General features: G+C 30.4%; 1 protein-coding gene across 17 annotated transcripts; it reads right to left on the bottom strand.

Moving 5' to 3' along the window:
- Positions 1 to 294: 294 nt before the first annotated feature.
- LOC118205705 (uncharacterized) lies at positions 295 to 26,698 on the bottom strand. 17 transcript variants are annotated; one of them, XM_085818804.1, is made up of 7 exons: positions 25,982 to 26,698; positions 25,350 to 25,787; positions 24,021 to 24,173; positions 19,201 to 19,238; positions 9,844 to 10,264; positions 1,294 to 1,486; positions 295 to 735 (listed from the first exon to the last, which is right to left on the bottom strand). In XM_085818804.1, exons 1-2 carry the CDS (start codon positions 26,204 to 26,206, stop codon positions 25,680 to 25,682), a joined length of 333 nt encoding a protein of 110 aa, XP_085674930.1. In that variant the 5' UTR covers positions 26,207 to 26,698; the 3' UTR covers positions 295 to 735; positions 1,294 to 1,486; positions 9,844 to 10,264; positions 19,201 to 19,238; positions 24,021 to 24,173; positions 25,350 to 25,679. The 17 variants fall into 17 exon arrangements, 14 of the variants coding, with proteins under 14 accessions (XP_085674930.1, XP_085674929.1, XP_085674933.1 ...); XM_085818803.1 differs by lacking the exon at positions 9,844 to 10,264; XM_085818807.1 differs by lacking the exon at positions 19,201 to 19,238.

Below are 26,698 nucleotides of genomic sequence, written 5' to 3'. Positions count from 1 at the left end.
AAAATAGCTTTCGATCCATTTACTAAATAGAAAAAAAAAAAAAAAAAATAGCTTACATCCGTTTACTTTTCAGCGATATTTTAAAGAAAAGAATATTTTTAGCGCTGCAGACTATAATTAAACCTTATCCCAACTGAATGCCAGTCACATTTGCATTTTAAAATTAATATTTAAATTCAAGTAGAAAATCATTATAAAAAATGTGCGAACACACTCTATATATCTTAAATATTTACTAATTATTAACAGTTTATTAAAATATCTAGTATATTCTTAATCATATATAAACACACATAAAACATTGAATCACTTTATTAAATTTTATCTGTTTATGACTGCCATGAAATTACTGCAAATTTATAATAAAAAAAGAGAGAAAATATTAGAAAAAAATAAACCATTATTCATGTTCAACAGAATTTTATTTTGGATGTTTAAATTCCTAAATCAAATCTTGGATTCCTTAACAGTTTCTGATCAGGACGTTTCACTATCTTCAGCTGACCAGCAACATATGCACCAAAAATTTTGATTTATGTCTTTCGCCTCTATAGTGCTTTTCAAACATTTTGTCAAACATCTGTTTTTTTTTTCTTTTCCTGTTCATGCCTGGAGCAATCAGTTAAGTTTCAGAAATTTCGAGTTTCAGTTATCAGTGGATTATCTGTTGCTTCATTACTGACAAAAGGGCAGAAGGACTTCTGGAAAAGAACTTTTAGTTTCTTGAACAGAATTCTGAAAGAAAAAAAATATTTAAAAAATGAATTTTTGTTATCACTTATATTAATTAATGAACAATAAATCTGATTCAACTAAAATTATGTATTTAAAAAATGTTTAGATATAAAATTATGGCAGCAGCTAAAATGTCCAAATTAAAATAGATTACTTTGTAATTCGAAGTAGGTTGATTGGTTTTTTTGGTAAAGGATCTGAAGGCTACTTCTGTAAAGGATACCAGTGTAAAATAAATTCAAACTAAGTTTATTAAATTTGTTTTATTGAATATGGTAAATTCTGCAAGGACTATATATATCAGAGATGGCTTCGTGGTAGATTTCCTAAGAGAAACTGGATAATGTTTATGTTACACCTTGGGAAAAACAAACATGCAGCTATCCTGATTGCCAGGATATGAACCTAGAGTGGCAAATGAGACAAAATTTTGAATTTCACATGAACCATAAACATACAGAAAGAAACATTATATGATTTTTATATTACAGCACAAATATAAATTTTCGATTTTTATGAATAGTTTTTAATATAAAAATATATAGTTTTAAAAATTACCATTATAATACACTCAAAAGAATTATCGATATTGCTGCAACTGGCCATAGCAGCAAAACAGTCATCTAAAATCTGGAGGTGTACATAACGTTCCCACTTGGGTACAAATCCAGTGGATCCTTGTTTCACTTTGCCTTTTCCCTTTCTTTACAAAAATATATCCTCAGGTTTTGAAATTTTGTCATCATAGTCTCTGTAAAATGGAATAATTTTATTATTATGTAGTACATATTATTGTGTATGTTATTCATACTAATAGGTTTTGTAGAAAATAGTTTATAATTTATGGCAAGTGAATCGGAAGATCAATTTATGTTAACAAAAATAAAATAAAAAATATAATTAGTGGTAAATAAAATAAAAACATGACCGAAAATAATTCGACAGAAATTGCAAAGAAACTGCAGCTATGCATCTACATGCAAATATATAAATATAATATGCATTATAATTGCAACCATATAAAATTACATTTATATAAATGCATATGTCTATGCAAGTATGTATTTATACATATATATTCCATACATCTACAAATCTACACACCTTATCATGAATGTAAGCTACCATATATATGCAAGTTTATATGTGTATGTATATATATTGTTGCAAACATACGGGTTCGTAATAGATCGAATGCACAAGTTCGATAAAAGTTTAATAAAATTTATTCTTATCACAACAAATATAATAGAATGCTGGATTTTTTCTCAGAGATATTCACACAATATCATGCAATATAATCAATAGCTATACTGTAAACTACTAAAAATGTTAAAATACAACACAATGCTACAAGAAAGCTAATCTGATCTCTCACTGAACTCTAAACAATAACAACAGCAGCTAACTAAATAATTGAACTGAGATATTTCTCTACGGAGTTTTAAAGCTTTCAATTGGTTGCAAGAGTGTACTAAAAATTTCTTTGCTTCTTGAGATTTCTGGAAAACAAGAGAGAAGAATTACAGTTACAGTTAACACGGTAGTCAATTACATTTATTCAATTTAAATATAAATTACGAGATACCTATTTATTAAATGTTAAATGCACATGCTCCTGTATTTTTCTTTTCCAGCATAACTTTCTCTTAAAATATCTCTTGTGCTGTGTTGCACATGCAAATAAAATAATTTTAACTATGATTCTACTAAAAATATCTAACTAAATACAAAATTCATAACAATAGATACGTGTGGTTATCAGATACAAGCACAACAGATACTGCATTTGTATTTTATAATGGTCTTCCTTTATACATACATATAAACTTACATATATTATATGAATGAACGAACACACACATACATATGTATTTATATATAACATACATAATTTTATATGGATTTAATTATACATATTTATATTATATCCTTACATTTGGATGTTCCACAGAACTGCAGTTTCCTTGTAATTTCTGCCAAATTATTTTTAATCATTAAGCCACAGATGCATTAGCCCAGAAGGGCTATTAGTCTTGAAACAGCATTTTGTGTCAAATCACTAAAAGCATTGAATAACTTTTCAAATTGTTGCCACCAAATATTATCGCCTAGTTTTATATTTAAACAAATTAAATAATGAAGGATCTGCACAAATGTATGTATGTTTCTCGCATTGTGAAAAAAAAAAAAAAAAAACAATACTTAAAGCCATCAAATTTTGAATAATGTAGTCCTCCAGCCGAATATATACAACTGGAAGCCTGAATTTTTTATCATCTTCATTATTTTGTAAAACATTAATGATTTTTTTAATTCAAAAACTTGATGATTTAAAAGCAAGCAGTTGTAATACTGTATGGAATAAAACACGTATGCCTTTGCGCAGGACTTTCTGAGGGAAACTGGCTTGTATACATGTGACACATTGGCATCTGGAATGGAAAGTGCAGGTAATAATATGTTATTGGAAGGAAACAAAAATTTCATCTTCCAAATTTAATCAAATAACATATTTCCTTAAATAAAATTCTCAAAAATTTTAATACATTATGTAAAAATTTTTAGTTTGATATTATTTTAAAAATAGATATTCAGAATTACACCAGCAAACTGTATATTTTAAATTCCAATGAAAATGATTTTGAACAAAAAATAAACACCAGTAAGAAAAATCTAGATACAATGGACAACATTAAGATTTGGTTATTAGTATCACTTGTCAAATCTTAAACTATTGACAAATATTTTTAATGTATAAATATTGATATATATCCTAAATTTTGTAATAAAAATTCTAAGCTTTTGGAAATATGCATAAATTTACATTAAAGCTAATATTCAAATTTTTATGTTATAATTTAAAAATTGTTTCTGAAAAATTATTAAAAAGAAGGCATTTAAATTAAAAGTTTTTAGAAAAAAATCCGAAAATATACATGAACTTTACTTGCATTAAATCTAAATTTTGAATTATATAAAAAGAATGCAAGAAAATTAATTAAAAAGATATTAGCAAATGTAAACTAAATCCAATTAACTCAACAGAACTAAAATTTTGAATACAATTAAAAATTTAAAAGTCATGTTATTTTTACCAAATTTAGTACTTGGGCTATAGAATCAAACTATGTATGTACGAAAAGTCATGGCTTTTCAGAAAAAGGTTCTTTTTTGTATCAAAATATATATGTGCAATGAATGATATAAATAAATCTAAAATATACCCCACATAACACTTTCCAAACGTAAAAAAAATGCAAGCTGAATTTTAGAAGCTAGGCTGCCTAGAACAGGTTGTGTAGAAATTGCTCCTTTTATTTTGTGGGCTGTACATAACATCTCTCCAAATAAAGAAAAAAAATATCTTCATAAACAATCTCTCCAAATTCGTACATCACATAACTGCACATTTAACCCTTAGGTAATAGTAAAATACATATGTGGCCCTCACAAGTGAACACAATATTTTTTTATTCAGAATTTCCTAACTCAATCATCATGGAAATTCACAAAATGTCAAACAGGAGGATGGATCGACAGACAAGAAAATGTGTAAATAGAACACAAGATCAAGGAGACAATGCATAAACAAAAGACCAGCTAAAAGTAGCTGAAACTGTAAACCTTAGATAGAAAACATTTACCAGAAACCCTAAGGAATCAATATGTCATACAATTTAGGAACTGCAGATGTCACAGCCGCTTGTGTGGCATATTCTATATGAATGTCTTCATGCAAACATTCATGTACTTGACGCAGTTGTCACAAAATGTCCAGAATCAGTTTTCATTTTCAGTTTTGTGTGAATTTACATGTGAAGCTGGAAGATATTTGAGAAAACTATCACATATATAACATAATACATGTAACGATAACTGTAATATAGAATAATAGCTAGTAGTGCAAAATAAATAATGTTTATCTGATCTTCTTGTAATCTTTATTTCCACTTAACAATAATTTATAAATCAGGGGTTCTCAACCGGTGGTACGCAAGAGAAAAATAGGTGGTACGCAAAGTATTTTTCATTATTAAATTCAAAAGTTAAAACCCCAACATCCTGATTGAGTTTTTTCTCTAACACTCGTAAATTTATGCGATCTGAGCTTTGTTCAAGAATGGTGGTGGTTGTAGTACTTTGTAGTGGTGATACTAAAGGTTTTCAATTTTTGCTTAGTACTCATTAGTCAAAAGGTTGAGAACTGCTGTTATAAATAATATTATATGGCACAGTTAATGAAAACTTTTGAAGAAACATGCAAGGGTCGCTTGTGAATAACCTTGAAGAGACCCTCAATATTGATATACAAGTGAAAGGTATTTACAATGAAATTGAAACTTTTTGTGGTTGGTAAGTGCATTGTTTATTTTCATTTACAGCTGCTAAAAATACGCATATATAGACCATCTAAAGTCTTAAATATGGAGGGATTAAAGACAACAGAAATCTAAGTTTCGAAGATAATGTAAGGGAAAATTGGAAGAAGTGAAAACAAAAATTCCAGATTTACATTTTAGCATCCAGTAGTAATACTAAATCAGCTGAAATTAAAGTAGCTATATTATTGTATGTTACTGGTGAAGAGGTACTTCAAAAGTTTAATATTTTTGATTTAAGTAAAGAATATAAGGAAGAAATTGAAAAAGTAACTGAAGCTTTCAAAAAATTACTGTATAACAAAAGCAAATGAAAGTGTTGATAGATACATATTTTTCTCTAGAATACAAGAAGCAGATGAATCATTTCATGATTTCTTAACAGAGTTAAAGAAATTAAGTAGTAAACGTTGATTTGCAAAATTAAAACACAGTTTAATGAGGAACAGAACAGTAAGTGGTATTTTAATTAAAAGTCTTACAGATAGACTATTAAGGGAAGCTCAGTAACATTACAGAAATGTATTAAAATGTGTAAAGTTGCTGGATTAGCAGAATTTCAGCTCAAAACTTTAAATAAAAAGAATGAAATAGAATTGTTAACACAGAATAAAATCTCACCTTTAGAATAAAAAAATTAATCGCGTAATAGAGAATACCATATAATACAAAAGCAACAAAATACTACATCTTCATCAAATTATCAAAGAAAAAAAGTTCAGTAACTCAAAACCAAGTAGAAAATGTGGAACTTTTAACAAATTATACAACTGTTCTGCTTATAATGCGATTTGCTCATACTGAAAAAAGAAAAATCCATTTTCTAAAGTATGCATCAATAAAAATGTTAACATTGCATAGAATAACTTAGAGCATGAGTTACATTACAATAATAATGAACATATTTAAGATCAGTAAAAGATAAAAATTCATTTCCTAAAAACAGAACAAAATGGTTTCAAAAACTAAATGTAAATGTATCTAAATACTTATTTGTTAAGTTGCATACTGATTCACAATGTAATATACTGCCACTGCCTAAATTTAAATGAATAAATTTAAGAGATAAACTGAATTAAAAGTCACTTTAAATAATTATGCTGGTTCTAAAATGGATGAAATTGGAAAATTTAAATTCTTATATGAGACATCTAAAGGTGATAAAGATGAAGTGGAAATTTCAAGTAGTAGCATGAGATAAAACTGTTCCAGCTATTTTAATCTACCTATATTACAAAAATTTTATCTTTATATAAAGGAATATGTATAGCAAATCCAGAATCTAATGAAAAGTTCCCAAAATCTTTACACAGATATCAAGAAATTAATTGGAAAGTAAACTGATTCTACATATCACATTAAATTAAAACTAGATGCTATTGGTAAAAGAGACCAGTAGGAAAATTCCTATTAGTTTATTAAATCTATTAAAAAAGGAACTGGCAGGAATGGAAAGAGAGAATACTATAAAGAAAGTTAATCAGTCTATGTAGTAAGAAAAAAGGATGGTGGTTTAAGAGTATGTTTAAATCCTCAGTATCTTAACCAAATAATATCTAGAGAACATTTTGAAACCAAAATTTGAAAAAAATTCATCTCTAATATGCAAAAGTGTTTAGTATTTTAGATGTAAATAAAGCATTTTGGCAAATCAAACTGCCAGGTTCAAGTTGTCAGTTTATTACATTTCATACTTCATTTGGTAGATTCTTTAGGGTTACCTTATGGACTACATAGATATTGTTTTTAAAAGCTGCCGTATGGACTCTGATGACAGACTGATAAAATTTATTTTCCAAAAAGAAACGCTTTACAGTTCTGGAACGTTCCAGAGAAGTACTTGTATACTTCTTCTCAGTATGACAGAGCACAATCAGTAATTACCGATTCAAACTACTAAGAAGCTTCAATCAGAAGAACTAAGAAGCACAACTCAATGCATATTACATCTAAAACAGTGAAGTTTGCATACTGTGAATTCTACTCTGAACTAAAAGCTGAGAACTGATACTCTCTCCAGTCTTATATAGTCCCCCCCCTGGCCACAAAGAAAGCTCTAATACCTTCCATTTCTCAAAACTACTGGAAAGCATATATGGTTAAAGTTACATATAAGAGCATTAGTTTACAGTTACATATAGGGATCATAATTAGTTTCTCATTTACAATGCCAGAGAGGCATTGTAAATGAGAAATTGTGTAGCTAGGGTTTTCAGTGCCTGGTAATAAGTGAAGATTTTGTGCCCCCTCTTGTTTGCCATAATACAATGGGGAAGAAAAAGAAAATTTTTAATTTTAAATAATTTAAAATTGTTAAGTATATTAATTTTTTAAATCTCTTTTAAGCATATATTTTTAAGGTTTCACTAAATTTACAAAGCTAGAATGAAGTAAAATCAATTAGAGAATAATAGTAGTTTGGAAATATGACTACTCTAAAATATTATTCACATATAATATTGCAAAAACTTAATACATTGCAATGGATATAATAACCTGAAAATGAAGGTACTATAAAGTAAAAAAATAGTTTGATGTATACTGCTTTTAATATAATTATTAACTTCAAAGAGAAATTTTTTCTAGCCTTTGCTGCTGTCAGTAAAATTATCGATTAGTTCATCAAATATGCTGTGGATAACTTCCTGCTCCACAATGAACAAAGCTAACAACCTTTCTTGTGTCCTGGATAATCTCAGGTAGGACAAGATTAATTAAGTTTTAATTTACTGACAGATTTTTCACAACTGGCGACGGAGGTTCCAATAGTCAGTAAAAGCTGAAGGCCTACTCCCAGATTTGTAAATACGTCTTTCCCATACTGTACAATAAAGCAAAGGAGATCCTCTGGTGTCAAAAGCTCAACATCAGCTCTTGTCTTGAGTAACATTCAACAGTCCATTATTTCATTATACATCTTCAAACCAACCAAGTATGTATCATAAGAGTTTATAAAAATGCAACTCTATTTCAAGCAGACATTATTCCATTTATATCTAAAAGAAAGCTTAAGTTCACTTTCTTCAAGCTGATGAATCTGTCTCCCATTTCTATGCATATTTTTTCCATTATACTTCATCGTAGCATTAAGTATAATGAACAAAATATGAATCATAGTCATCAATTGCTACGATTGATGACTATGATGCATATTTTCATTTTCTGTTGTGAGCACTACGTCCTCTGCAATTTCGACAGACATTTCTTTCTTTTTTCTCTGCCAGCTTTCAACTTGGACATCACAAGTATTACACAGTTCCTTTGCTTCTTCAAGAGATTTCATGCATATGGCATCACTATTCTGTAGAAAATATTCTTGTAAAGCTTGAATATCTTGAGCAACATTGTGTGGTCCAGAATTCTTTTCTGAACCCAGTCAACCTTGGCAAGTACAGTATTCCAGAACTGAAGAAGAATTCAAAACTAAAAAGTTAAGATCCGATGCAGCAATTGAATTGCATCACTTCTTGTATCTGCATTTTCATCATGATATGCTGCAATATTTTCATATAGTTCTACTAACTTTTCGAGTTGATCACATACTGGTTTAACAGTTTCTACTCTAGCACTCCAATGAGCTTCTGATTCTGACTTCACTGATACACCTCGAACAGTTTTCTGTCTTTCCCACTAAGGAGTTGACCTTGAAAAATAAACATAGATAGCTTGTGCAGTACTAAAAAACATCATGACTAGCAGCATGAACTCTAATTAAATTTAGTGAACAGTTATCACAGTTAACAAATATAGCTTTGGAGTTAAGTCTTTGCTGCACTCCTGATTTGTAGGCAGACATTACAGGTGCACTGACATAACACACTGATCGACAATCTTCGAAACCTAATTTATCCTTCTCTAGTTGTTGCAATATTATACCTGCAACACATGCTGCATCTATTTTATGGGTTTGAATGAATCCCAGGAAAAACTCTTTTATAACTACAGTTAATATCTACATATCTAATAATTTCCGACTTTTGCTCTTGGCGAACAGTGTCAGGAGTTGAATCTAACATTATACCATAGTATTTAGCATGTTGGATGTCATACACAAGTTTATCTCTAACTATAGTTGCCAGAAGCTGAATAAATTCATTTTGTATTTCTGGTGAAACATATGTAGTTGATCTTGAATTTTCCTGCACATATGAAAGGTGGCCCTTCAGAACTGGATCGAATTCTGCAATAAGCTTCAGAAATTCTATTAAATGTCCAGCATTTCTTTGGCTCTCAATGGTACTTTCTTCTGTGGCCACTTAGGGCTAAATTTTGTTTGGCTAGATACTGTATGCAGCACAACAACCTCTTAAGTACTTATTGCCATTTTTCCTTCTTTGTAGCAATTTGATTTTGAAGCTGTGCATCTATTAAACTTTCTTATTTTTATTAGCCTCCTTTCCATTTCTTTCCTAAATTGTGAAAGAATTCCAGTGGCTCATGTATAGTAATTCTTTTCAAGTTTCTTCCAGCTATTTAAACCACTTTCAGTTTCCAAAGAAGAACAGCTCCTAACTGCATCTTTTGATGGAATAAGCAGATATGAAAAACAAAATGCTCCACTTTTCAAAGGAGAATACACTCACCAAGATCCATACATCCCTTTTTCCTAACTGTTTGGTAAACTGTGCTGAAGTCATCTATTTATTTATTTATTTATTTATTTTGTGTGTGCAAAAGGCCAAGCATTATGCTGAAAATAAAACAACCCTTTTTCCAGTATTTCTACCTGAAGTGCATCTGGTATGATTGCTTTTCCTGTTGCCTGGTCAAAGTTCAGGATTCCGAAGTCATGGTGGTGAATCACATCAGCTATTGTTTTCAATAAATTTTGGCTTGTCTTGTTGAATTAGATCATCTTCAGAATTTGACAAACACTGGCATTCCATTTTACTTAAATTCATTTCATTGTTGTTCCTCTCTTCTAGATCTTCTTGCCCAAATATTTTTTCACAGGGTGATGTGATGTATGTATTGTTACATCCTCTACTGATTTTGATGTCGATGATTCAGAATCTTTACTGCTTTTCAAAAATGCTGTCAAAATTTTGCTTGACTTTGCACATTTTTCATTCTGAACCTTCCTTTGTTTTCTTCCTTCTGCTCCCCTTAATTTTTTTCTGTTGTCCTCATTTCATTTTATTGAATAGCTGTAAAAAAAAATTGAAATATATTGAAATATATAATTGAAATATATTTCAGTTTCGATATCATTTTGATTGTCTAAGTAATAAAACTCTAAAATTATTAGTGACTGAAGACTTATGTAAGTTATTTTCATATAAGAGTTATGTAAAAGTGATATGATATGGGTTAATCTAGAAGTGACACAGCCCAGAAAAGTTGATTATAATAAATCACTATTTCTAGATTAGAAAGGGAAAATACCTAAACTAAAATGGATAGTTAGAGGCCATTGCAAATTTAAGTTAGAATTTTGATTTCCATATTCTTTTTATCTTACATATCCCCCTTAAAATAGTAAGAAGCTTATCAATAGAAAAGCATTTTCAGGGGGAAAATATTATAACATTAGCAAATGAAGAAATTATGATTTTGGAAAATACCAATCATAATGCCAGAGAAATTATGTGCCAAGTTATTAACCACAGATTACTATTGTTCATGTAATATGCTAGAGTGTCGATCTATTTCTTTGAATAGAGGAATGTTTCTTATTATCCAAGCATACCTACATCAGCAGAAATTTCAGCCATTTTATGGGCTTTTAGAAAATTACTTACATGTGTCATTAGATTCCAAATGGTAAATTGTCTTTTGTTGAAGATCTTCTTTTACTTAATCAATTTTTGAAAGGCTGATAAACAAGATTTCCTTTCCCATCTCAATTTCAACAGAGAAGTGTGCATAATAAACAGTATGCACTGTCCATACTTTGATTGTAAACTATCCAATAGTATATGTGAAGTCAAACACACTGGAAACTTTCTTTCTGTCAGACATTTTCATTTTTGGAAATATATAAGAATAAGGAGGTCAAAAATTATTTGTGAGGAGTGTGAATTTGGTGTCCTCGCTAATAAATCGCAGTTTGTTGTGAAGTAACATAATACTGATGTCCAAAGCATATGTTAGAATAGAAGGAAGAGATAACATCTGTTGGGAATTTGGATGTCATGACGAAGATAGAGAGGAATTAAAATTGTCCTTGAATTTTCTTGGTTTGTTATCCACACCTATGGCAAAAGAATTAATTTTATGAATTTCGCATTTTATTTACGAAGGATGCACAAAACTCTATGCAAGCGTATTATCATCTACCTTCATATAAAATTTTACTAAATTGTTTTAAATGTTCATTTATGTATAATATTAATGCATGCTGAAAACAATATTTTACAGGCGCTGTCTCATACAGTGATCTGCATTAAATTAATAACCAATTATCATTGAGAGACAATAATTATTCCTGAAAAATATATTTTGAACACTTAATACAGTGAGCAAAACAAATAGATTAAATTAAAATATAATAACGTATACTTAGTGCAACTTAAATTAATATTTCCGTAAGAAGGTAGACTTTTTTTATATTGTACTTTATGAAATTTAGAAGCTACGGTTAAGTGCATGGTTCATTTTCATAGCTCCAAAAGTGGAAATAGAAGTTGCCCGAGGTTAATTACTCTAATAAAGTTCATGTTTTACTCAGACATATGTTAACCTGAAATCCCAGGGAAAAGGAAAGCAGACCAAAAGCCTAGTAAAGATATTTAGCAGAAAAGCTTCAGTTATTATTATTTGTTTGAACGTAAGGGCTATGAGGATTATCTAAGGGAACTGTCTAGTATCTACGTTACACATTGTGGAAATTTAATAACATTGAAGCATGCAATTTATTTGCCTTGATTCTAAATCATATTGAAAAGTGTTTAGTGCTCTTATTCATTTGGCCACTGCTAGGCTTTTCTGCTATTAAAAGTCACTCAAAATTCTATTTATAAATAAAAGCAATACATACGTAAATCAGTTCTCATTTGGAAATCATAATTAAGATCACTAATGAGATAGCTACATACTACTATACCACAGACATACCTTTATAATTTCTGCATAAATTAGAATCCTAATCATTGGAAATTTTTACAGATTAACAAAACTGTTAATGTTTGTCTCTTTAAATATTTTTGACTTGTAATTATTAAAGTCTATTCAACAAGAAAAATTTATGAGCTTTCAAAAATTTCGGATTTTTTGACATTTTGAATTTCTAGCTACTAAGCTTTCTTTACTACTGAATTTAAGAATTTCAGAAAGCAAGTCTTCAGAGTGTACTTTTCAAAATATTTTATAAAATACATTTATCAGATTAATTAAATTATTATTACCAGTTACAATTTTTGAAATTACAGTAAATATTTTTTTTATTTTTTATTTTTGAAACATGGTGCATAATGAAGCAAGTGACTAACAGTTGTGTTAACGGTGTATATGCAATGTGTTTTGCAGTTTTCAGTTAGAAATAACTAAACATTATCTAAGAAACAGAACATCTTGCTTTGGAGGAGCAAATTTGTTAGCAAACAAAATATAAGACACAATAAGGGATAAATAGACTTATATCTGAACCTAGCTATACACTTTAACAAAAACATAAACTTACTTAAAAAAACCCCATTTAATAATATTTTGTTGCAATGAAGAGCATAAGAAAAACAGTATAAAAGAAACTGAAAATACCATTTAAGTTATATAGATTAATATCACACATTTTACCTCAATATAAATACCAATGTTTTTAATTTAAAACAATGTATTATGACTTTCCCGACCCAGGCCAGATGAAGAAAAAGTTAAGGCTATTCTAAATATAAAAACACCAAAATATGCTAAAGAATTATAAACTTTCCTAGGAATGATTATATGTTTCTAAATTTATATCTAATGTATTAGATTTGACATCATATTTAGGGGATTTGTTGAAAAAACAGGTTGCCTGGAACTGGAACACAGTACATGAAAACACTTCCAGAAGACTAAAAAATGTCTAGTAAATAAATTAGCATTACAATATTATGATATAAACATGCATGCAGTTTTATCTGTAGCTGAATCTCAAGGAGGACTAGGAGCAGTCTTATCACAGAATAATTTACCAGTGGCATATGCATAAGACATTAACAGATACACAGGCTCAAACTGAAAAGGAAACTTTGGCTATTGTCTTCACATGTAAGAAAGCTCATCAATAAATATTTGGTACATGTTTTACAGTTGAAAGTGACCATAAACCATTTTCAAGAAGCTATTAAATAAATGTCCAATAAGATTACAAAGAATACATATAGAATTACAGCTGTATCAGTTTGAGAATAAATATAAACCATGAAAAGAATTTTTAAGATAAAAATGGAATTTTTTTTTGCTAGAAACAGAAAAAGATAAAGAACTACAAATTTTAAGAAAATTAATTACACCTGGATGACCAGATACAAAATGTATGGTTCTTGAACTGGCAAAACTATATTTTAACTTCAAAGAAGAACTATAAGAAGCAAATGAATTAATATTTAAGAACTGTTGTGCTACTGTACTTGGAAGTTTGCAATAACACATGTTAAAAATAATTAATTATGGTGATTTAGGAGTAGAAAACTGCACGAACAAAGCAACAGAAATATTATATTGGCCATGAACGTCAAAAGATATTGAAGATTTGGTTCTGAATTGCCCAACATGTTTGAGTATTCAAAAAACAAATTGAACAAATGATATCTAAAGAATTATCTAATGTTCCATGGGAAGTACTAGGAACAAACAGATCTATTTTACAGAGATTATCTAATAGTTATAAAATATTACAGCAAATATGTTGAAATTGGACATTTGGAAGCTTTGTCAAGTGCAGCAGTGATAAAGCAACTGAAATACTTTTTGAAAGGCATGGTATCCCCAAAATAGTATATTCAGATAATAGTCTACACTATAATTGCTAGAAATTTATAGAATTTGCAACTAGAATGTCACGTCCAAATTACCCACAATCAAATGGAAAGGTTGAAAGACATATTCAGACTGTCACAGAAATATTAGAAAAAGCTATAGTTAGCAACATCATCTATATTTAGTGTTACAAGAATATTCTAACTCTCCTATTTTAGCTGAAATTTAATCACTTTCAGAATCGATGATTGGGAAAAAAGAGAATGGAATCATGCCTATAAAAGAAAATTTTGTCCAAACTAACCAACATGAAGAAAAAAAAAAGCAACATTTACTGAAGGGACAAGCATTAAAAAAAAGTTATTATGATAGGACCATAATGCAAAACCAATATTGGATATATAATGCAAGACCAATAAAACTACTGAAGGTTTTAACGATCATTTCACGAGATCATGTACATAAAATCAAAAACAGAAAAAACTAAAAGTGGTGAAACTGTAGCAGAAGCGGAAAGACCACATTCATACAACATTACAAGAACAGATGGAAGAGTTGTAGTAAGGAATAGAAAAGATATTTTTACAGAAACTAATCGGAAAGCTTTCAGTCCAAAAAAATTATGAAAATGAAAGTCACAAAGGTGAAGATACAAACAAACCTGAGATTAGTAATACTCAAATTTAAATGTGTCTGTTAATTCTCCTGCACATAACAGAAGTGTTGTGTCAATAAATTCTGAAAGAAGTGTTGTATCACCAGATTCTACAAATGGACATATTTATGTTACTCGAACTGGTGGGACTATTAAAAAACCTTATCACTTAAAAGCTGATCTTCATGTTATTCATATTTCTACTTATCAATAATTTATAAATAATGTCATAAAAATGGTGTTTAATGAAAAGGCTATATGTCACGGGTCAGGAAAGATGAATTGTTGCAAATTGTCATGTCATTTAGAGCATGAAAAACCCTAGAGTGAAATTTTCATTTCAGTTGTTTATATAGAAATGCAACAACAAAAGTTTTATGATGTGTAATGAAACATTCACTTCCAAGAAATTGGTTAACAGCATTATTTTAACAGATCACATAGCAAATTATTATATTTAGAATGAATATGATAATGTCCATACCATTACCAGATACATTTAAACAATCATAATACTGACTTTTGAAGTTGTTGCACGTAGTTGCATGACTTATATATAATTTTTAATATTAAGCTGAAAGTTATTCAAGTCTTTGGTAAAATTTTAGAATGACATAAACTGGCATTCTTGAGAAATATTTGGACTACGATAGTTCAATATTGACATAAAATACTATAGAATCATATTGTAACACTTATCATTATCTTACTTAAGATTGTGATAAAAAATACAAATATTCTGTGCAGTTAAGAGGGGAAATTGGGAACGGGAATATTGGCAAAATAACAGAAATTCCTTCTGACAGTTTCAGAAATTACAGACAAGTTCAATCTGAAATAATTTGTTTCCATTTTAAAATATGCATAATAATAATTTCCTAGTTGGTCTGTGATGTAGCAGATTTGTAATTTAATGAAAGCAAAGCATATGTGATGGACTGTGGTGATTTATGGCTTGCAGTTGTTCAGTGTGTTTGGTGTTTTAGCACAGGCTTACTCTGCAACATCTGTAGGTCTAATCAGAAGCACAGTATAAAAGGTCATTTGGTTTTGGGGATCGAACTCAAGTCTGTTTCATGTGAGCGGAATTCTCTACCACTAAGCCAAAAGAGCGCTAGTGCTCTAGATTCAAGAATTCCGACTCTTTCAAAACTTGTAAGCACTGAATTGGTGAATGCCATACATACATGGCTAATTTGCATAAATTTTCTTTCAAGTTCAATCAAAAGCACTTCAAGGACTTGAATCTAAGAGGTTCATTGTCTCCCTTTCCTTCCTGTCACCCATCTCATGAGAGAACTTTCAGAGGAACAGGATTTAAAAGTCCCATTCTATAAAAATTATACAATAAAAAATAACAATACTTCATACTGAATTTAACTCAAGGTCACAAGTGTGACACTTTACTAATCTCCATACTGACTGAGGGGTTGTTGATAGATGTTTGATGCAACACTGAAAAGCATCATTATGACATTAAAGAAGATTAACCATTACATGGATAATTATATAAAAACCATTCCCTAAATTGTTTATTACATAGAAATGCTTGTTAATTGGTTAATATGCAGCATAAGAACTTGATGATAACAAACATTTTAATAACATATAAAATCTATAATTAGAGCAAAAAAAAGCATGTGAATTTTTTATAATTATTTCTTACTATAAGTAAATTAAATAAAATATAGAATAAAATTATATTTAACAAACAATTTAATAAAATTTCACCAATAACCAAGAATCATAGCTTTGAAATTGATTTAGAAAAAGGAAATGCATGATAACATGTCAACAGTTTGCTGCCGACATAATAACTATATGTCATTTGATTGCATATGTTCCAGAAAAAAAACTAAAATATGGATAACAGTTGCTTTTTATTGTCTTCAATATATTTTCATGTCCAGTTTCCCAGGCAAACATATTTGCTTAAAATTTATAAATACTTATAGTTATCAGAGTACATATATGTTTGCGTATATAATTACTTGAAAACAGCCTTTCTAAACAGTTCTCAACTGGAGGAGGAATTCCCCTCTGTTTGAGAAACTCTCTTGATATTACTTTTTGAGTTTGAGACAGAAGGGAAGAATGATCTAGTAATGGTGAAAGGGGTGTATGGAGCAAAAAAAGGTTGTGAACCTCTGGTCTAGAAAAATGCTTAACAAATATCACATGTAACAAATACACAGTATGAGAACACATTAAGAATTTTTTTTATGTTATTGAACAATTAATTTTTCTTTAGAACATTAAATGTGTAAATAAGAAAATATTTTTTTTTAAATCTTTTTTTAAATGCTAATAAAAGCATTTAAATTATTGAAACTAATGGTTGTGTTTAGATAATAAAAAGCAGTAATTAATATCAGTAATAAAAAGCATTAGATGATAACATTTGTTAAAATAGGTGGCTAATCTTTAGAATATGGTAATATTGGCGACATTTTGGTAAGAATAGGACTTTAGAAATAATCTGAGAAGTACACAGTTCGAATCACAGATTATTTTGTCTCAGAGAAATGAGAGATCATGAGACATGTAATGTGACATTTTCCCGGAAAATTACAATCGGGATTTTAGCTAATAAGCACTTAGAAACAATTTCACTGCTAAAATGCAGAATCGCCACTTATTTGTTTGGCGCTTTTTACAAGAGTAAGAAGAATTGGATTTTTGTCAATTTTCTTTGACTTTTTAAGTTAAAATAGGTCGATGTGTACATGGATAAAGTCAAGAGTGTGCACAATGCCATTTTTGTGCAATTCTGAGATTTTTTTTAAGTGAAAATAGGTCGATGTGTACATGGATATCGTGTACTATCTGCAATTCTTAAAAACGCGGCAAGCAGTAGGCGATTCCACACTTTCTCCCAATTTCACACCTAATCTTCGTCATGATTAAGCACTTTTGTTTCATAAAAGTTCTAGCATAAGCGTAATTCGGCTAGCAGATTGTTAGAAAAAATGTTAAGTAATAAAAAAGAAACATGCCTTTACTTTATGAAAACAAAATGGCATCCAAAACAAATTACATTAGGAATTCTTATACACACGAACAATGAATAGCGGGCATCAGCCCTCTCAGCTGGCAGGCTTGTCCACTAGTTACATAAAATCTGTTGTGTGGAACACTGCAAGGTCATGGAAAGATGTGACTACATATATTTTTTAAAAAAATGTTTGACATTATTTATGACCAACTATCATTATATCATGGTGATATGATGACAGCCAAGAATTTGAAGTTTTCTAGATATCATATACCATATGCTAAATATTCCAATTAATGCAATTTGTGAAGAAATGTGCAGAAGAAATAATAAATGAAGATAATATTATAACATAAGTTTTCCATTATCATGATAATGCACTAACTCAATCGACTAATGAACAGCAAACTCTATACAGTCAAAAGTCGTTAATTCAGACACCCATAATCCGGACCTCAAAGCTAAAATCTTTCTGCGCATGCGCCGCGTTGATGCATGCGCATAGGCGTTTTACATGTGCGTGCAAGACATTTACAACTGCGCATATGTGTGTGCGCAAGTGCAAAATACGTTTTCGCGTGCGCGTTTAATGTAAAACGGACGGTATAAGCTAAAATTATCTAATTATCTATTTCAGTTAATGTTGATGATTGTGTTGTTCCTTAATCTTCGAATTGGATCTAGCTTATTATTTTTTGCAGACTGTAAGAGCAATTTTATAAAAGTAAGCTTGAAGTTTCGATTACGTCAAATTAGAATTTTCGATGCTGGAGCTCCCAAAGGATCTAGAAAACGAAAGTATGCTTCGATGTCTATTAAACAAAAAACGAATTGCTATAAAAAATGAATAAAGGTATATCCTTTGTTTATCTAACGGTTTCGAAATCTGTTTGTCAATTTCACTCTGCTCTGCGGGGGGGGGGGGGCATCGCGGCGCCGGCAATGAACTGGAAGTTGATCTGTCAGCACTATCGTTATCTCTTTAGGGTAGATGTTTTTATTTTATTCGGCTTATAATTCCTTACTAAATGTAGTATTTAATCTCGATGTACTCCGTTTTTGATATGATTTAAATCAAATCCCTATCATTATAAGTATCACGAATACAAATCAAATAGTTTTCTGGTTGCAAATTTCTAATTTCGGCTATGCGTAAGGTATGCTTTACGCATGCGTGCGTTAAAAGAAATGTTTAATAAAGTAAACAAATAAATATTAAGCTTCTTTTTTTGTAAATTTCAATACCCTTTAGATCATAATTGCTCATTATTTTATAAATTACGGTTTTATATTTTTAATTTTATAATTTCTGCGTGCTATCTTACCAGATTTAAACTGATGATCTATAATCCGGAAAATTCGATAATCAGAATCGCCGAAGTCCCGACGAGTCCGGATTAAAGACTTTTGACTGCATAATGTGTTTAAATCCAGAAAATATTACTACCAACAGTTAAGAAAAATCTCAAAAAAGTTGTTTAGAATGAACAGATTTCGACCGACGTTCTCAACAAAATAATTACAGGACTTACCAATAGAACTTTCTAACTGAACAAGAAATTATGTCTATCTATAAAATTAAAAAGAAAGTATTAGCATAAAAAATGAAACAGTTTAGAATGCAATTTTTATTGATAGAAATAATAAGCAACTACTTAGATCACACTTTTAATTTCATAATTTCTACATATCATTTTACGGTTGATCTTTACAATATGGTAACTGGTAGTTTGGCGACATTTTGGAGGTGATAAAGGTTACTACCTGGGGCTTTGGTAATAATGTGAGCAGTACTCAGTTCCGATTACGCATTATTTTGCGTGAGGGAAATGAGAGATCATGGGATATGTCATGTGATATTAATGGACGAATTACGGTTCTTTAATCGGAAAAGGGGGGGAAATCGGGAAAAAATGTGGAAATTTTGTATTTAGCTTTATTCTGTGTTGTGTGAAACAGTGTTGTGTAATTTTTGGATCCCATGGACCTAATTAAAGTGAATTCGAAATGGGTATTTAGGCATTGTGATAAAGAGAAGTTTGCTTTTTATTTAGCGGAGGAAGTATGGAGGAAAAATTCGCAGAAAAAATCTTTCAATAATTTTATTGAATGAATTAGAAAAGTGTATCCGCCACGTAATCAAGATTCTGAAGAAGATTAGGTAAGTTAGTATTTTTAATTATTTCAGGATATTATTTTTATGCATTGTTCTAAATGTAAGGTGGAAAGGAATTTGGTATTATTGGGAAAATTGTTATTAGCAATGATTTAGTTTAAAGTAATTAGGATTGTAAGGTAATTTTTATTAATTTAATGTATGTGCTCATTTATATTTTAAGTAGTGTTTTTGAATTTAATTATATTTTAATGAAATGATAGTTATTTTGTGAATTTTATGTTTGTAGGAATTTGGTATACGTTTAAGTTGAAATAAATGTGCATGGAAATAATTTAAATATTTGATACTAAGTATTTGTAATACTTGCGGTATGAATTCGTTGGTGATGTGCATAATGTAATAGATGATTTAGAGGTAAAAGTTTTTGGATATTTTATTTATTTTATATGTGGAAATGTTCATATTTGTAAAGGGTAAATACTTTTTCACGATCAGGTAATTTCATATATGTTCTTTTTACCGGGTTTAAAGATTGAGAAAATTGTCATATATTTTCGTGAAATTTTTCTAATTTATGAGAAAAAAGCAGTGTACATGGATATAGTGAAGAGTGTGCGCAATGCCATTTTTGTGCAATTCTGGGATGTTTTTTTAAGTAAAAATAAGTCGACGTGTACATGGTTTAGTGATATTTTAATTAAATGAGTTATTTTGTGAATTTTATGTTTGTAGGAATTTGGTATACGTTTAAGTTGAAATAAACGTGCATGGAAAAAATTTAAATATTTGATACTAAGTATTTGTAATGCTTGCGGTATGAATTCGTTGGTGACGTGTATAATGTAATAGATGATTTAGAGGTAAAAGTTTTTGGATATTTTATTTATTTTATATGTGGAAATGTTCATATTTGTAAAGGATAAATACTTTTTCGCGATCAGGTAATTTCATATATGTTCTTTTTACCGGGTTTAAAGATTGAGAAAATTGTCATGTATTTTCGTGAAATTTTTCTAATTTATGAGAAAAAAGCAGTGTACATGGATATAGTGAAGAGTGCGCGCAATGCCATTTTTGTGCAATTCTGGGATGTTTTTTTAAGTAAAAATAAGTCGGCGTGTACATGGTTTAAGTGTATGTGTTATTTTGAAAAACGCGTAAGGAGTATGGTATTGTGCACTTTTTCCCAATTTTGCAGTTAATATTTGTCATGATTAACCAGTTTTGTTTGATAAAATTTCTAGCATAATTGTAATTCGGCTAGTAGATTGTTGGAAGAAGTGTTCAGTAGATAAGAAGAAAAGAAACATGTCTTTACTTCGTGAAGACAAAATGGCGGCGGGGAAAAAAAAGTAGAGGGTTGCTGTAGGAGAGTTGGTTGCCAAATTTTCGCCAAAAAATCGCCAAGTTACCATAATGTAAAGATCAACCCATTTTACTAGATTTAGAAAGATAATCTAAAAATCTGGAAACTTTCAAAATCCTGATTCTGGATCTCAAATTTTATACTGCATTCACATACACATTTGCACACTCAGTGTAATTTCTGATAGAACAGCACAAGGCAGGTGATTTGTCAAGCTTTGGAGATTCACATATTTTAGTATGTTTCTATACAGTTAGAGTTATGCTATTTTACATAGGTTGCTGAATAATTAGACTATATAAACCATTTTGTATTGATAAGGCTGAATTGGAAGACCCAATAAAACCATCAAAGAGACAGCTATTTGTTTATGTAGGAAAACAATGTAAATATTCAAGGACAATTTCCACAAAACAGCACAGTATTTCCTGACTAAAGTTTCTTAAAAAATGCCAAAACACTTCTGCAAAATATGTCTTTTGTAGCCATATCTTGCTAAAATCATGTGCCAGAAGTAAAAGGATCAATAAAATTAGTTGTAATCTATTCTTATAACGGTTGCAGAATTACAGCTGTCAAAATTTCTTGTGTTTAGAATGGTGCTTTTCAGGTTAACTGGTTATCTTAAGGTTCCAGAGTGCATTTTTGGGGGATATTTCCATAAGCGGCACTTGGCGAAACTTCGTATTTGTTTACATAGCAGAAAGCAGAAAAATTAATATTCCATGAAGTTGTATTTCATAAACAATCAAGTTTTAAAGACTGAAACTAGTGCAATTCTCTGATGGGTTAGGGTAGATTTAAGGGTGCCTCTTGTATTATTACGAAGTTTTTGTTTCATTTATGGTAACCTGAGTAGTTGAATGTTATGGAAACCCTATTATGACATAATTGGGTACATGATTGCGATGAACTTTTTGAATGATGGGAAAAGATTTTTAAGGGCTTGTGATGTGTGTTGGTTAGGAAGTAAGTTGCTTCTTTTGTGGTTTAGATGGTAAAATGGCTGAATGTGGCAAGATTAATTTGAATTTCTGTATGATTTGGAATGAAAGGGGAAAAGAGCATTAATTGACTGGTGTGTAAATGAAGGTTTACTTAGTGGCCCATTATAATGTTCTGTTTGTACGAAGGAAATGCATATGGTCGAACGTCGGAGGATACCGGCACTACGGTGGATACTTTTTTTACCCTTATCTTTGAGAATTTATTTGGCGACACCAGTATACAAATTCTAGTTCAGATAATTTTAGGAAGTTTTTGGATGCTGTTACGGAATTTTGTTTGACTGAAGACAGGGGGATTTCTAAGTGAGGTAAGTTGATATTTCCTTGTGTAGTGGTAAGATGAATTTCTTTTTTTATGTTATTTCATTGTTTAATTTAAAATAAAGTTTATTGAGATTATATATTTTTTGCTGGCTGCTCCTTGACTTTTTAAGTGAAAATAGATTGATGTGTACATGAATACCAAGTTTGTGCAATTCTTTGACTTGTTATTTTAGCTTTGTGTAGCGGTAATTTTTGTGCCAAAAATCGTCGCTACACAAAGCCAAAATAACAAGTCAAAGAATTGCCCAAACTCGGTATCCGTGTACCGCCAAAATCGCCAAGGGGCACCCGTAAATATATTTTTACCCTCTGATGTTCTTATGCAAAACAGATGCTCTGTAAATAAAACACAACAACAACATTCACAGTACCAAATTTGTACAATTCCGCGAAGTTTTTATGTGAAAACAAATTGCTGTGTATATAAAGAGAACTAACAGTGTATGCAGGGCCAAGTTGTGCATCTTGCCAAATGTTTGCAATCCTCTGACGATTTTTTAAGCTAAAATAGATTGATGTATACATGGAAGAAACAAAAAAAAAAAAAAAAAAAAAGTGTTTTATTATAAATGTTTTTGGTTAGAGTAGATTTAAAGTTGCCCCTTGGATTATCAGTAAGTTGTTGTTTCATTTATCACCAAGTTGTTTCATTTATGGTAACCTGAGTACTTGAATGTTATGGAAACCCTATTATGACATAATTCGTTGCATGATTGCAGTGAATTTGAATGGTGAGGAAAAGATTTGTAAGGGACTGTGTGTGCGTGTTGGTTATGGTAAAATGGTTGAATGTGGTAAGATTAATTTGAATTTCTCTATGATTTGGAACAAAAGGGAAAAAGCATTAATTGACTGGTGTGTAAATGAAGGTTTACTTTGTAGCCATTATAAGTGTCCTGTTTGTAGGAAGGAAATGCGTATGGTCGAACGTCGGAGGATACCAGCACTATGGAGGATATTTTTTACTCTTATTTTTGTGAATTTAAGTGGCGACACCAGTATAAAGATTCAGATAATTTTAGAGTTTTAGAATTTTAGACTAGTACAGAGTTCAGATAATTTTAGGAAGTTTTTGGATACTGTTAAGGAATTTTGTTTCACTGAAGACATGTAAATTCATAGTTAAGGGAGTGCGCAATGCCTATTTTTGTGCAATTCTTTGACTTGTTGCTTTGGATTCATGTAGCGGCAATTTTTGCGCTACACAAAGCCAAAATAACAAGTCAAAGAATTGCACAAACTCAGTGTTTATGCACCGCCTAAAATCGCCAAGGGGCACCCACCCGTAAATATATTTTTACCAATGTTTCTTGCATTTCTAATTTTGTTAATTGGTAACCATTTTATGTAATTCTTAGTCCACCACTATTTTTGAAAATGGCTGTTATCTTTTGCCTCTTCACTTGTCAAAAAATTAGTCACCAATGGTTAGTCTTTCTGGGAGGGAGCTGCAGATAATCAGAAAGTACCAATTTTTGAAATGCATTGAACAGAAAAGAAGAAACATACTCTAAAAGTCCTATAAATGAAACTTACTTTCTAAAAATCATTATTAGTGCCAGAAAGGACATCTATGAAGCAAGATCTAAGACTCTAAGATGAAGTTACTTTGATATTACTCTTTATCATGCCTTTTTCTCTTATGAATATATTTTCCTTAGTTCTTTCATCAACAATGATCCTCAACAACTGTAACAGACAAAGGCTAATCTTTGGAATATGGTAACAGGTAGTTTGGCGACATTTTGGTAAGGCGATAAAGGTTACTAGCTAGGACTTTAGCAGTGTACATGGATATAGTCAAGAGTGTGCGCAATGCCATTTTTGTGCAATTCTTTGATGTTTTTTTAAGTGAAAATAGATCAATGTGTACATGGATGATACCGTGTATGTGCAATTTGTAAAAACGCGGCAAGCAGTGGGCGATTCTGCACTTTGTCCCAATTTCGCACCTAATCTACGTCATGATTTGCACTTTTGTTCCATAAAAGTTCTAGCATAAGCGTAATTCGGCTAGCAGATTGTTGGAAAAAAAAATGTTGGAAATGTTGAGTAAAAAAAAAAAAAAAAAAAAAAAAAAAAAAAAAAAAAAAAAAAAACATGCCTTTACTTCGTGAAAACAAAATGGCGTTCAAACAAAAACTAGCAGGGTTGGTCGCCAAAAAATCGCCAAGTTACCATAATACAAAGATTAACCCAGACAAATATTACTTATTAATGAAAATTATTAAAAGCACTGATCAGAACTCTAGAATGAAAATTCAAAAATGCTTCAAGTGGCATATTTCATGAGATCAGATTTAGTTAACAGAAGAGAATTTAAAATATGAATATAGTTATTTTAATTGCATGAGATAATAAAATTTTCAGTAATAAATTTTAATACTAAATAATAGTTGTCATTACTATATGGGTTATTAATTATGGCAAAACACTGCCAATTACTTTTTTTTCAAAACTAAGCAAATGAAAAAAAAAAAAAAAAAGTTTCAAATTATCTAACTACATAATTAAAAAAAATTCCTACAAAATAAAAACATAATTTAATAGTAATTACATTTATTACTGAAATTATATATTTTATCCTTTTTATAAATTCTTATAGTTAATTTTGTTTAATATACAGTATCATTCTTTTTATGAGCAAAGAAGTTTAGAGGAATGAAAATACTATATTATTCAAAAATGCTTATTTTCAATGCTTTACTTTTGTGACTTTTAATTCCTTGGCAGTTTTTATCAAACACATAATATAAACACACAATTGGCAATAAATGAAAAGAAAATAACTTATCCTTCTGACAAAGCAATGGTATTGCAATGAATATCAAAGTGTTTTTTATTATTATTATTATTATTTCTTACTTTGTTTCTATACTCATTAAAGTCAGTATTGCACAGAAATAATGAGATGACATTAATTTTCAGCAATCAAATTGCAAATCATAATTTGACATGCTGCTGATGATGGATTCTCTCTTTCATGACTTTTCATTTCCTTGAACCTATTGGCTTTGTTGTGCATATATTTTTCATCTAAGAATCTTAGTTCCATTATGTCAACACCTCGTTTTCTCTCTCTTCTCAAGCAATTTTTAAATCATTACCTGTATTTCTGGTAAAGTTTCAGTTTCTAAACCATCACGATGTTTGGATTTATCAATTTTGCCAACTTTATTAGTTGCAAATCTATTTTTATTGTTTTTTGTATATTAGAGTTCTTTGGAATACTTTTTTATTTTGCAAGGGTGTTCTACCATAATACTGCACTTTAGAACATCTAAACCCTCTGTTTATAAATACCTAAATAAAGAGTAAATATACACTGCTCGATTAAAATTGCAACACCATGAATGAAAGCAAATACAAAAAAAGATATTTATTGTATGTAAACAATATGGCATGAAGACCAAAATGATTCTAAGCAGTTTGGGGGTTTACAGTTGTGCGGAATTAGCAGAAACAGCTGCCACTGTGGCAGCTAAAAAGGCCCTTACTTGGTTAGGCATGGAGTCAAACTGGGCTTGGATGACAGAAACGGCTAACTCATTCCATGCTGCTTCAAGCTTATGACACACTTCATCAACCGTATTGGCGAGCCAGTCTCTTATCAGCCCATGACCAGATGTTTTCAATGGGTAACAGATCTGGAGACCGTGCTGGCCAGGGCAGCAATCGAATACCCTGTGTATGGAGAAAGGTCGGAACAGAACTTGTAACATGTGGTCTTACATTATCTTCTTGGAAGATGGCATTTGGCAGGCCTTGAAGATAGGGCACAACCACTGGACGTAAGATGTCAGAAATGTTACGATCTGCATTCAAATTACCAAATTCAAATTACATTGAAAAATTTCAAATTACGTATATGGCAATCAGAATGCTGCACACAGAAACGGGACTCATCTGAAAAGATGATACTGTGCCACTCCTGTATCCAGTTTTGTTGTTCGACGCACCACAGTCGGCGTCTCTCTATGCTGCATTGTTAAGGGAAGACAAAGTAATGGTCATCGTGCTGATAGTTCACGGACTATACGAGTGGAAACTGGGCATGCTGCAAACATAACATCCAATACATGGCTAACAAACCAATAAAGTAACCATGCTTAATGTATTAAAGAGCTTTGCTTTTGAACATAATAGACAAATTAGAAAGACGTCTTCTTTTGCACCCGCTAAGTCTTATGCCCGCAGGGCGAAAAATCAAGCGA

This window comes from Stegodyphus dumicola, chromosome 6, assembly GCF_044657685.1.
Source record: "Stegodyphus dumicola isolate Sdum_Otavi_A_Nest chromosome 6, ASM4465768v1".
NCBI classification, from domain to species: domain Eukaryota; kingdom Metazoa; phylum Arthropoda; class Arachnida; order Araneae; family Eresidae; genus Stegodyphus; species Stegodyphus dumicola.
Note: the sequence above shows the minus strand (reverse complement) of the source record. Positions and strands in the feature narration are given on the sequence as shown.